Genomic DNA, 14194 nt, shown 5'->3' with positions numbered 1-14194 from the left:
ATTTGCAGAATACGTATTCCTTGGGGGCATCAAAACTCTATTCTCAATTTGCCTGAGGAGTTTCAAAGGGTATGTTTTTGCAAATACATCTGCGATGATGCCATTTATTGGAGAAAAAAATTCCTACTGAGTATTCTTCCATACTTCGTTTTAGGAGTAGTCCGTCCCAAGGCACTGCCGGCGTCGAAATGTGTGTAGTTGCTAAAGTCTGTTCCTCAGTTTCGATTGTAATACATATCTGTGCACCAATCAGTTCACTCACACATCCACGTACAGTGCAACGTCATGGATGAGGGTTTCCAGGGTTCTGGCCGCAGTAAGCCTGAAGCTACAGCACAAGCGGCCTTGGCGGCTTGCAGGTTCTATGAATCGCTAGGCTGGCTGGTTAATCCTAAGGACGCGAAAGGTTTACAGGAAACGACAAACGCCGGCAAGTCCGCAATGACAGACTCACATTATCCAGCTGTAAAGGGGAGCGCCCTTGGAAACCTTTCATATCTCGAAGGAGATACGAAGGAATTCAAGGACACCGCGAAGTCCACCTTCTTCATCAACTACCAGAAGAAGGGCTACGGAACATCAGACATCACCTACGAGAAACTGTATGTGCGGGTGCGAGGGCGGAGACGCGCTCGAGTGTATTGTAACGTTACCAGTGTGTCCGTCACTTTCCAACCCGCAGGCGCTGGAGACCCTCGCATGCGGAGACTATGGGACCATTGGGGCTGATATGTATTCAGGTGCTGTGATGTGGTCTCCAATCGCCAGGCGCACTTCACACACAGACCGACTCCCTCTTCACAAATCAGATGCTCCTGTGGTTAATACCGTGTGCCAGTTCCAGTTTGTGATCTAGTTTCAAGCACAAATGGGTAGAGCTCGGGCCGCAAACCCTAAACCCTAGAACACTAGTACCCTAGAACCCTAAACCCCTAAACCCCTAAAATGGGCTTCTCACTTCATCTCTATCCCACATCTGCATTCACTACAGCCGGCATACCTATGGCATTCTCGTGAAGGCGACATACGCACTCAGCCCAGAGTTTGTCGCAAAATTGGAGACCGTTCTATCACAAGCAGAACAACGCGACGGAACGTATGTGCTTGAGATTACAAACGTCCCACGCCATGTGTGGATAGGGTGCATGCACGTGTGTGAATGCACTTGTGTAGCTATACCGAGTGCTTGTGCAACCGTTCGATGTAGCGGAAATGCCTCTCATTTTTTTTTGTGGTTTGGAATACATAATGCTGGTAGTGTGTAAAATCCATGACGCGGTTGTATTGCTATATTTGGTAGGCGATACTACCATGGCTCGGTTACAGTGCTAGTCTATTTCGTCTGGAACACTGTGCTAGAGACACACTCCTACTCGTCTGTTGTGTACTTTGAATAGTTGTGCATTATGCTCGTTTTTGTCATCCGGTCTCTACTCAAAACTGTAGGTTGTGACAGGTATGTGCGTCAATCGGGTATGTTTCATGGTTGTAGAGATTAAGCTATAAATTACACATCCACCGGGTGAGTCATGGTACGTATATAAAGCTTTTAATTACACATCCATTGGGTGAGTCATGGTACGTATATAAAGCTATCAATTACAAATCCACCGGGTGAGTCATGGTACGTATATAGCACGTCAGAGGCGTATACTTTTCATATTGTCTTACTGACCAGACCGCACTTCCTTACTTCGCACCTCTGCAGTTCAAAGTTGAGCGAGAGCAATAGGGTCGCTCTGCAACGTATAATCGAGAAGAAGACAATCGTGGGTGTACACAATAACAAAAAAACAGCTGCGCAAGAGGCTGCTGTTCAGGTAGGTGATCTGTGATGCTTTTCATTGGCCTGGTGCATGGTGAAGGTTTATATAGGGACGGCCGCCCTGACTTTCTGATATCATATAACATTTCAGCTTTGAAGAGTCTGTGCGTGAGGTCGTTTGCTATTGCCGAGACGGCGGATGTTGAACAGCAGTTATTGTTTTGTATGGGTATCCCCACAGTGTATGGGTAACCCCACAGTCTATTTGACAGCCAGATAGTTCCGAGTGCAATTGGTTGCTGACCACCTGCGCTTACTAGCACACACTAAGTCAGTGGGTCGCTACAAACCTTGTTTTTGGTTGACGCGAGTGTATGGGGCCACCCTCCCGGGCTGCAGGATTCTAACCAAGCATATGTATCTTCTCCAATACTGACTCAACTGCATATAGGGCTGCATGGCGCTAGACATCGCGGGAGACCTAAACTATGTCATACTACGCTCTGGACATGCGGACAAGCCCTATACACGGGAAGACGCGGCACGGATTCAGAACGGACTACCGCCCATAAAAAAGAGCTCAAGCGCAAGCGCAGGTCAGACATTGCAGCCTTTGCACTATCGATTGCCAGGAGACCATCGCAAAGGCGAAGAGCCCTGCAAGAAAAAACACGACCTGCCGCCCGAGAAAATGTCACTGACGCAGAAGCACATCGACGATATATATATAGTCATGGACCAGGTACGGCTGGTATCTATGTGGATTGGAATATGTGTAGTACGTATACGGATTGGAATATTTAGAGCATACGATTGGAATATTTGAAGTACGTATACATATTGGAATATTTGTAGTACGTATACAGTTTGCAATATATGTAATTCTTATACGTATTTGAATATTCGTAGTACGCATACGATCGGAATATTTGAACACGTATACTGATTGGAATATTTGTAGTACGAAAACGGATTGAAATACGTCTGTAGTACGGTCTGGTACTTGGCATAACATGTCGAGACTGCTACTTCTGTTTCTGTTTAGCGTGTTTTAAGGAAGAGTGGGGGGAGGGGGGGGGTTAGGCACTCGCGTGTTGCGTTTGTGCCTTTATGCTATCATCATATATACACTATACACGAGGTATTGTTAGATACACCATAGACGAGGTATTGTTAGATACACTATAGACGAGATATTGTTAGATACACCATAGACGAGGTATTGTTAGGTACACCATAGACGAGGTATTGTTAGCGCGTAGCTTGCATGCAATCACCTGTAGTATGTGGGACGTGCGTGCCTTGGGGTGTTTACACGTGTGTGGGATCTTCATTTATATACCGTAAAGCTATTGGTCGGTGGACTGGATGTATGGAAGTGTGGCGTGCGCAGTTCTCCGATTAAAGCGCATAACCCAACCACCACAGCGTTCGACATTACAACCAATTGACCCACAAGTCGAGCCGCAGCATTTGACTTCTGCCCCTACACACTTGACTGTATCCCTATTGCTAGAGCGTACCATGTATTCAAGCGTCTCTACTACCCCAAACTGTCTCACGACCATCACAGCTGAAGGATGCTGAGAGATATGGACTGCTGAAAAGCCGTATTGAGGATCTTAGACCCGCCCACTCTCCGGATATGCACTTGCTGGACACCGCACGAGTGTATGATCATCCGGTGGAAGGCTCTGAACTGAACCGTTCCAACGAGCTCAAGAAGAACTTGGATACGTACTACCACTATGGTCTGCCGTTGCAGAGGAGTTGGGGCACGACGGGCGATCTAATCAAAACGAGGCAGAATTTGCCAATCCACGCAATGCGAGAGGAGATTCTTGACGTCGTCAACAATAACCAGGTGTGTCTATGGTCTATGGTCCGGCATTGTCGTACATAGTCTTTGTCTTTGTTCCTTTGGGCTACGTCTAGCTTCGATTGCACTGAAGCAATACTCTGCGTATGTACCCGGGTGTCCTGAATCAGGGGATCAGGGTGCGCTCTTGGGATAAAATTGTATGGACGCCTATGGTTCATGTCCCATGACACAGTCTGCGGGTGCGTTGGACCGTCTCCAGGCGACGCGTACAGGGAGCTTGCTTGTTATGTAACATTAAATGGTACCTCGAGCTCAGTCCACGGTACAATGTGGGAGATGTCTTTGTAGCACATACATCAACACCCACAGCCTCGAGACGCACGTATTTGCGATTTGGTGGGTTTGGTACTCCTTAGTGTATGGTCATGCTCATCGCATGCTGTGCTGTATTGTTGTGTAGGTGGTGGTGCTGCAGGGAGAGACGGGATGCGGCAAATCGACCCAAGTGCCGCAGTATCTGTTGGAGGATATGATCAGTCGCAACCTGGGTCCACGGGCCGAGATTGTGGTAACACAGCCAAGGTGTGATGGGTGTTTGTGCTACGCACGTATTCGTAGACGTGGAGAAGTTATAGTAAGGGATGTGTGTTAGTACTACGTACGTATCCGTAAACGTGTACTAGAATGACTGTGTTTGCTGAGCAGTGTGATGGGGCCACCGTGTGCATCGGATATACATCAATGTGGGCCTTGTGGACATTACTCCATGGCCGTCATAAGATCTGGACCCCTAAATACAGTACAATAATACAACGCTCACCACATTTTCTATCGAATCATTATTTCTGTCCATGGCACACATAAGGCTTGGATCGTTGTTGACGTTGTAAGAGCGCAGACGTCAATATCATTCATGATACTGATACACGCTTCTATGTCACTATGTCCGTTGATGTGCACACAGGCGCATCTCCGCCATCTCATTGGCTGAGCGTGTGGCCGCTGAGCGTGCAGAGCGCCTTGGCGTTAGCACAGGCTACAAAATCAGACTGGAGAACAAACCACCCACAGTCGATGGGTCCATCCTCTTCTGCACCACGGTAAGACACGCACGCTAACCCACACGTTACGAGTGTATGTATGTATGTATGTATGTATTTATGTATGTATGTATGGATGTATGTATATATATATCTATGTAAATATGTATGTATGTATGTATGTATGCATGTATTTATATATGTATGTATGTATGTATGTATGTATGTATGTATGTATGCATGTATGTATGTATGTATGTAAATATGTATTTAAGTATGTATGTATGTATGTATGTATGTATGTATGTATGTATGTATGTATGTATGTATGTATGTATATATCTATATGTATGTATGTATGTATGTATTTATTTATGTAAGTATGCATATATGTATCTTTGTATGTATGCATGTAAGTATTGTGAACAGCTGAGCGGCAACTGAGTCGGTGCCCATTGCTTAGTGTCAAGTACCCTGTAGACAGCTGTGAGAGCATGCGAGGTTCTTTTGAACAGTTGGCTTAATCGCCCCTTAGTATGGGATTGTATTGGGTCACATGTGCGGCATATCGGCTGTGAGAATAGAGAAGCGTATCAATCGCTGGTTGGGTTCTACTGCCGATTATTCACTAGCGCAGTGGTACCGTGGTGCCTACGGTGGCCATAGACTCATGTATCTAGAAGTCTGGGCTGGATTCCCTGCCAGCCTATACTTGCACGTAGTGTAAAATGGCTGTATTTGTATGTAGTGTAAAATGGCTGCATTTGTTTGTAGTGTGAAATGGCTGTATTTTTATGTAGTGTGAAATGGCTGTATTTGTACGTAGTGTGAAATGGCTGTATTTGTACGTAGTGTGAAATGGCTGTATTTGTACGCAGTGTGCTTCATACGGCCACAGGGTGTGTCATGGGCTCTGCTTTCCCACTAGCTGTTGTATGGTGTTATTATTCATATTCACAAAGGCATCCCTATGCCTACTTTGACTGTACACTCACACATACACACACACACTCCACTCATTTGATCTGTCCCGTACCCTTTGCCTGCGGCGCAGGGCGTGTTCCTGCGTATGCTTGCTGACCCAGCCAGTAAGACCGTCACGCACTTAGTCATAGACGAAATACATGAGCGGGATCTGCAGAGCGACTATCTCATCACAGCTCTGAGGGATCTGCTGCCCAAGCGACCGGATTTGCGCGTGATCCTCATGTCCGCCACTCTCCAGGCCAAGCTGTTTGCCGACTACTTCAACAGCCATCACTTGCAAGAGTAAGTGCCTCGTTGTGTGCGTGTGCGTGTATATATATATATATTCCCCTGCAGATGCACACAGTCTAAGCTTCCCGTCCCCTTGTGCTGACGCCACTCTCTGCCGATGAGTGTTTATTCCCTGTAGTCATCGGAGAGCCTTCGCAGTCCATTGATCTGTCCTGCACGCGTCTGTGCATTCTAAACATCTTCATTGTATCGTTGTCGCCATCTCATGCGTCCTTTTGAGCTCGTGCGTAGTGCTAAAGCTAAGGCCCAACTGCTTACACAGCCCACCTACTCGGTTCTCTTATCTACTCTGCTCTCTTACCTACTCTGTTCACGGGGCACTATTCGGACCGCCATGGTGACACGTGTGTCCTAGACCATTGTAGATTGGTTATGTGCACCTGCACGTGTGATTACGTACTTACGCACTACCAAAATACATCGGTAGGCTGAAAGTGGATAGCAGAATTCGAGATAGGCTGGACATCCCATATGGACTGTGTGAAGAATCTAAACCCTAAACCCTAAACCCTACCTACTTTACAACACTGATATCTTCTTCCCAAACTACATACTATGCACCCAACCCTACAGAGGTGTGAAGATAGGCCAGGGGAAGCCCGCGCCCATTATCTCTGTGCCTGGGCGGACCTTCCCAGTGACACGGTACAGTGCTGAAGACGTCCTGGCAATGACTGGGTACAATCCTGTGCCCGACATTGAGGTGAGTGGCGCCTGAAATGACTAAACGCGGCTGTTGGGCGTTTAAGTCACCGAAAGTTTATGGTATTGTTTGGTGAACTTAGCGTGGGGGTGGGGGGGGGGGTCTTCGGTGGTGGTTGGTATGTCTGAGTGGAGTGGAGCACAGAAGTGCAGGATAGGGTTGGTGGTTCTCTGGAGTGAGACATCTGTGGCGTAGTAGGATTATATTGGGCAATGTACGTTTGTGTGCTGTGTAGTGTGTGTGGAGGTGTTGTCCATCTGTCAGATTACGTGGGTAGACCTTTGATTGTAATCTGAAGAGATGTGCAAGTATTGGGCTATGCACGTTTGTGTGCTGTATAGTGTGTGTGGAGGTGTTATCCATTTGTCAGATTACGTGGGTAGACCTTTGATTGTAAACTGAAGGGATGTGCAAGTATTTCAATAGTTGTGACAGTGATAGCCACGGTGAATACGTTCGGGGCTGCGTTCACCTTTTTCTTCTTCCAGGCTGCACACCAGAGTTGTGTGATCGTAGTGAATATGCATCCTACGGTATTGCTTCAGTACGCAAATCCGTACGCGTTTACTTCTCACGGCCTATGTATACGCCCCACTTACAGGCAGCAAAGCCTGGCAATAAGAACCGCAAGGGTGGCGGGTAAGTGAGTTTGGCAGGTGAATGGGACATTCTGTGGTGGATGGGTTATTACTGCGTCTCGCACATGCTGAGTGCATATGTCTTGTCTACTGTGCTGCTTCACTTGAGTTCGATGGGTAGTTGTCGATAGGTTGGTCGTAGTCGTGGTCATGCGTGAGCTATGCCATGTGGTGCATCTTGACGTATATATATATATATACATATATATATATATATTTATATATATATATACATATATATATATATTTATATATACTCTCTTCTGACCATTTCTGCGTGGTGTTGTCATTTTCGTTTCTACAGGGGTGGAGGCGGGATTAAGCCCGAGAAGCTTCTGATGAAAGCACCGGTGAGGTCGTCCGCCTTGGCCACGTTCCCAGAGAAAGGCATCAAAGTTTCTTGTATGTTTCTTGATAACGCTATTTCTTAGTTAGTTGTAGTTCTTAGTATGTTTTTTGATAACGTTATATCTTAGTTAGTTGTAGTTCCTAGTATGTCTCTTGATAACATTATATTTCAGTTAGTTGTTGTTCCTAGTATGTTCTTGATAACATTATTTCTTAGTTAGTTGTAGTTCCTAGTATGTTTCTTGATAACTTTATATCTTAGTTTTGTGGGTGGGTGATACCTCATCCCATTGAAAGGCATCACAGTTGCTAGTATGTTGCCTGATAACGTTTATCTTAGTTGATGTGCTGTATATGTTCGGTACATAGCAATATGTGTATACACTTTTCAAAATGGGATGAAGCGTGTAGATCTAAGATATTGATCCCATCAGCTACCTCTACCCCTTATGTGAGTCAGTAGATGGTTTATAGTTTGTCTGGGTTGGAGGTCAGTGCTCCAGGTGTGTGGTAGTAAGTGCCTGTGCACTCGGCACTGTCTGCGGATTGATTGCGGAGGAGGCATTGTATACGTATTCGTTTTCGAGACTGTTGTACATTCGAATCACGAATCGAAGAATATGCATCGGAGAGCGGGGCTCCGCTGAAACCCTGAACCAACACTAAACACCAAACCCTAAACCCTGAACCCTAAATCCTAAACCTTAAACCCCTAAATTGATCCTCGCGACGCGTTGAGAAGTCCGCATATGAACCTCACTCAGATTGATTCAAGCGTAGCATTCGTTCTCTACTCACCTCATCCGTTAACTCACCCCTTCCTGTATCCTTGTCATGTACACCACACAGCCGACCTCGACCGCAAGATCCAAGAGAGACTAGCGGCCCTGCGCACGGGTCTGCTGCCCATGCACATGATTGCGGCGACCATCCAGCACATCTGCAACCACGAGCCCGAGGGGGCTATACTCTGCTTCCTGCCGGGGTGGGACGAGATCAAGGTGAGCGGCTAACGCACGGCACGTGCTTTGTATTGTAGTACAGGATACTGTACTGTTGTGACCACGTGTGTATTGGTTGAGCTGCCGAGTCCGATAAAGGCGGTGCTAGGTGAGACAGGTAGTTATAGGAATTTGCATGTAGTATAGCTACTTTGCAACACTGGTGACATGTACAGGATAGTGCATACGACACAGATACAAATCAAATGGGATCAATTATATACATGATGCTTGGTCTCATGTCCATTGTTGTTGTACCTCTGTGTGTCACAGACAATCTCTAACCTCCTGGAGATGGTGCTGCCCAGGAGCGATGGCTTCCGCATTCTGCCGTTACACAGTAGACTCTCGTCAGCGGATCAGAGAGAGATCTTCTCACTCGCACGCCCTGGTATAAGAAAGGTGAGCGACTTGTGGAATTGTGTAGTTAGGGGCGTTGTTGTATCTACGATTCAATGTGTGTGTTATATGATACCCATTTAGTGAGACTTGGTAGCGAGAGAAGGGTAGTCCTGCACCTGGCATTAGAAAGGTGAGTGGTATTTGGGTTTGTTTCGTATTGTTTTGTTTTGTGGGGTGTTGGGTGTGGGTGGTGGTCTCGCATGGCACTCATTCAGTGAGAACTGGTAGTAAGAAAAGCTTGGCCCTACTCCAGAACAGTGGTGTTAGCTCTCAGATAGGCGTTTAATCACCTATAGGCTGGGTACCACAGCCCTGGGTCATAGCCTAGTACATTCCCACGGGGAGAGACCATGGAATCTGTGTGGTTCAGATTGCACCTTGCCCATTTTCTCGGACTGCCCTGGTACAAAGAGGTGGGGTTACCGAAGCTCCATCGGAAGGTTTTCAGTGATCTATTAAGCCCTAGAACTTAAAGCCAATAGCGGGCCTTGCACACAGAGGTCTAAGGGCACTTTGTCCTAATACGTGCGACAAAGACACTTGTCCTAGTACGTGCAGCCAGGACACTTGTCCTAATACATGCGACCAGGACACCTGTCCTAGTACGTGCAGCCAAGACACTTGTCCTAATACGTGCAACCAGGACACCTGTCCCAATACGTGCAGCCAGGACACCTGTCCTAGTACGTGCAGCCAGGACACTTGTCCTAATACGTGCGACCGCAGCCCCACATGGTCCAAGCACCTGAGCCACGGACACTGCCATCAGAGTGCTAGTGCATATACAACGCTTACGCATCAGTTCATTTCTGAGTAGTCTTGGCTTGGCTGTCTTGGGCCAATGTCTGGCTGAACAATCGCCCAATCGTTGTTCGCTTTGTCGCAGTCACTAGCATTGGAGAGAAGGGTTAGAGGAAGTACAAGCCCTGTCTATGGCTCGTTTTGTTACAGGGTTATGCTTCGAGTGTATGTGAATAGGGTTTGTTAGGAAGGGTAAGAGGAAGTACAAGCCCTGTCTATGACTCGTTTTGTCACAGGGTTGTGCTTCGAGCGTATGTGAATAGGGTTTGTTAGGTTTTAGCCACCTTACGGGGGTTCGCCTTGTCGTACTTATTAGAAGTAAAGAGAAGAAAGTACAAGCCTTATCCGTACCTCGTTGCATCGTAGGGTTGTGCGTCCAGGCGCATGGGACTAGGGTTTGTCAGGGTTTGCCCCTTCTTGTATGGTTGCTGTGCTAAACACTAACCACACACCGACTGGTCTCTGAATACGTGCGCAGATTGTGCTGTCGACGAATATCGCCGAGACGTCTGTGACCATCAACGACTGCGTGTATGTGGTTGACAGTGGACGCCACAAAGAAATGTCGTACGATCCCGAAATGGGCATAAACGGTAGGTAATGTCCATCCTCTGTGTGTGGTACTGTAGGTAATGTCCATCCTCTGTGTGTGGTACTGTAGGTAATGTCCATCCTCTGTGTGTGTGGTACTGTAGGTAATGTCCAGTGTGTGTGGTACTGTAGGTAATGTCCAGTGTGTGTGGTACTGTAGGTAATGTCCATCCTCTGTGTGTGTGGTACCGTAGGTAATGTCCATCCTCTGTGTGTGTGGTACTGTAGGTATTGTCTATCCTCTGTGTGTGTGGTACTGTAGGTAATGTTCATCCTCTGTGTGTGTGGAAGCATCGCAAGATATATAGTGCGTGTACGCGTTCATCAGTCTATTACATAAGGTATAAGGACGTAGCTCTCTCTCTACAAGCATCGCAAGATATATAGTGCGTGTGCGCGTTCATCAGTCTATAACACAAGGTATAAGGTTGGCTTAAGGCAGCTGTTGCTCGAAGGCTATTGTACGCAAAACGTTAAGTATACACATACAGCTCATGGGCAAGATACCGAACTAAGGGTCACGGTTTATAATTGTGTATCAAACTGTTACACACTCTTCTCGATCCTAGCCGTTTAACCTGTGTGACCACGTCTACCGACGCTTGATATAACCCATCCGCCCGTGTTTCTTCATTTCCCAGACTTTCTATCACCTGCATACCCTGAAGCAGCCCAATACAAGTACGGGATACCAGTCCCCACACACACACCACTCCCACCAACATCTCCAAGTACGCTGCCTCACCCCCACCCAACCCCCTTTCTAACACCCCCCCACCCCCCACCACACACACAGCTCTACAGATGTCATGGGTGTCTAGAGCCGCATGTAACCAACGCGCCGGTCGTGCCGGACGGGTGAGACCTGGCAAGTACTACTCAATGGTACCAAAGGCCATGGAAGAGCATCTGATGCCCCAGACAGTGCCCGAGATCAAACGCGCACCCCTGGACGACATTATACTAAACATCAAGCACCTGCGACTGGCGTATGTGACTAGGGTGTGAATTAGTGTGTATAACTAGTGTGTGTGTATAGCGTATGTGTGTGTGCTTAACGTATGTGACTAGTGTGTGTGAATTAGTGTGTATGAACTAGTGTGTGTGTATAGCGTATGTGTGTGTGCTTAACGTATGTGACTAGTGTGTGTGAATTAGTGTGTATGAACTAGTGTGTGTGTATAGCGTATGTGTGTGTGCTTAGCGTATGTGACTGGTGTGTGGGAATTAGTGTGTATTGTGTGTGTGAATTAGCGTGTATGAACTAGTGTGTGTATATAGCGTATGTGTGTATATAGCGTATGTGTGTGTGTTTACCGTATGTGATTAGTGTGTGAGAATTAGTGTGTATGGTGTGTGTGAATTAGTGTGTATGAACTAGTGTGTATATAGCGTATGTGTGTGTGCTTAACTTATGTGACTAGTGTGTGTATATAGCGTATGTGTGTGTGCTTAACGTATGTGACTAGTGTGTGTGTTTAACGTACATGTGTGTGTTTAACGTATGTGACGTGTGTGTGTGTAGCGTATGTACCTAGCCGTTTCGTGACTAATAAAAGTGTGTACAGGCCCATCCATTCAACCCCAAACACAGCACACTAAACCGTTTGCTTATTCCTATTCTTATTCCCTTGTACCACTTGCCCCCACAGATCAGGAGATGTACGCTCAGTGCTGAGTAAAGCGCTCGAGTCTCCCACAGACATGGCTATTGAGGACAGTCTGGATTCATTAGTGGATCTGGGGGCCTTATCGAGACATATCACTCCTGGAGCACATCCGGACGAGTATGTGACCGTGTGGTTTAGATCTGGTGATGGTGTGGTTTAGTACCGAACTATACGAAGCCAATACTAGTCGACGCAGGGGAGGGGAGTGGAGTGGAGTGTTTTATTTAGACTACGCACGATTGTAGGATTGGCTAACGTCGTCTACCTACACGCATAGTGCCATGTGGCTGAGTCTTTCTACCTACACCCGCACACACACTCTTGGCTGGACAGTCCGCTGCGTTGTCTGGGCTGCATGCGACTATCCCATCGACCCAACAGAAACAACACTGTGCTCACAATTTACTAACCTGTGTGCACTCTTCACACGCACAAGCTATAAGATGCATGCAGATGCATTGTATCTATAGTCTACAGATGCAGTGCATGTGTAGATGATTAGTATACTTCTAAGCATACCCACTCACACGACCCTCTGTATTGTACTTCAGCTACGTGAGACTCATTACAGCGACAGCACAGCTGTGCATCGCTTCCTCCGCCGTGTCCTGTCACTCGTGCCATCCCATCTCTCCACCACTCACTCACATCACTGAATACGCTTCATCACCCTTGACCACATACACACAGACACACAATCACACCACTCACTCAAATCACTCAATACGCGTTAGTCCCCCCACAAAGACCGAAGAGCTGACTCCGCTGGGCGAGGCTCTGGTTAAGTTGCCGTTGGATGCCAAACTAGGCAAGATGCTCGTATACGCCGTGCTACTGCGCTGTGCCGATCCCATTCTGACCGTTGCGGCGGCCATGTCGGCTCCGTCGCCGTGGCTCATTGTGCCCGAGCATCAGCGCAACAAACGGGACCAACTGCGCCTGTCATTGGCCGACGACTGGCAGAGCGACCACGTGGCTCTGATCAATGCGTTTAACGGGTATGTAGGGGGCGAGAGGGCTGGGCGGAGGGTAGGTAGGCGTGAGGGTAGGGTTTCAGGGGTTTTGTTGGTGTATGCACTGCTTAAAGCACACTGATGTGACGGCGTGAGACGATTTTGGACGCCGAACTGTGCGGCTGGTTGATTTTCAGCGTGTTGTATGTCTACCTTCTGAATTGTCTGTAGAATGTGCTGTCGTAGCGGTGTGGAGGTGTGTACAGACTCAATGATACACAAGTGTATGGTTATGTTTCTGTTTGATTGCTCGCTTGTCGTATGTCGACCTTCTCAATTGTCCGTATATGTGCCGTTGTAGTGGCGTGGGCGTGTGTATATGTCCAATCTGTACCACCCATGAGTCCAATGATACACAAGTATATGGCTTATACATCCAATGATCTACAAGTACATGTTTATGTTTAGTGGCCCACTCACTGTTCTCTGGAGAGTGGTTGATGCCGCTCTACCCAGGACTAAGCAATGCAACGCTACGCAATGTTTACGTATGTACAGTGCTACCGCTGCCACTGTTTAGGGCTGCGCTGCTTAGCCGTATAGTAGGCCGTTTGTTGTCTGGGGGCTCGTTAGTAATCTGAGAGGTCGTCTAGGGACACCCAAGACCACGTTAACAAGATGGGTGCAATTAAACCCCTAAAACCCTAGAAATCTATTCTACCTGTCCATTCCGCAATCTGGTTGGTTGCCCCTACAAGCACCAAACCTAACCCAGCCCAAACAGTACAGATAGGCTTCTATCCCAGACTAATAAGTACCTATGTCCTCTGAAGGTACGAAGCCGCACTGAGACACGGAGACGACGCAAACTATTGCGCCGCGCACTACCTCAACCGATCTAATATGAGAACAATCGCTATGCTCAAGAGACGGTTCGCAAATGTTCTGGAAAGGGTAGGTGTACTTCCCCCTTCCTTAAATGAGAGGGCTGAGTGTTATGTAGGTGTACTTTCTTGCCTTGGTAAGCTCATGTGGTTCGTGGTAGGTAAGGTTTAACGATGTGACCGAGATCTGCGCTGTCCTGTTTTCTTGAGTTGTAAGAAAGGGTTCTTGTGACTGTGACTATGACTGTGACTGTGACTTTGACTTTGACTGTGATTGTGATTGTGACTTTGACTGTGA

General features: G+C 47.3%; 1 protein-coding gene across 1 annotated transcript; it reads left to right on the top strand.

Moving 5' to 3' along the window:
• Positions 1-285: 285 nt before the first annotated feature.
• SARC_07550 (hypothetical protein) lies at positions 286-14068 on the top strand (the record flags this gene model as incomplete). The annotated part of the gene is made up of 19 exons (XM_014298507.1): positions 286-612; positions 683-843; positions 992-1096; positions 1709-1820; positions 2217-2507; positions 3339-3629; positions 4048-4169; positions 4552-4687; positions 5682-5896; positions 6479-6608; positions 7210-7247; positions 7551-7648; positions 8444-8595; positions 8869-8997; positions 10277-10391; positions 11186-11378; positions 12042-12176; positions 12794-13057; positions 13846-14068. 19 exons carry the CDS (start codon positions 286-288, stop codon positions 14066-14068), a joined length of 3237 nt encoding a protein of 1078 aa, XP_014153982.1.
• Positions 14069-14194: the final 126 nt, after the last annotated feature.

Source organism: Sphaeroforma arctica (assembly GCF_001186125.1).
Source record: "Sphaeroforma arctica JP610 unplaced genomic scaffold supercont1.606, whole genome shotgun sequence".
Classification (NCBI taxonomy): Eukaryota; class Ichthyosporea; order Ichthyophonida; genus Sphaeroforma; species Sphaeroforma arctica.
The sequence above is the reverse complement of the archived record's forward strand: the minus strand, read 5'-3'. Positions and strand labels throughout refer to the sequence as shown.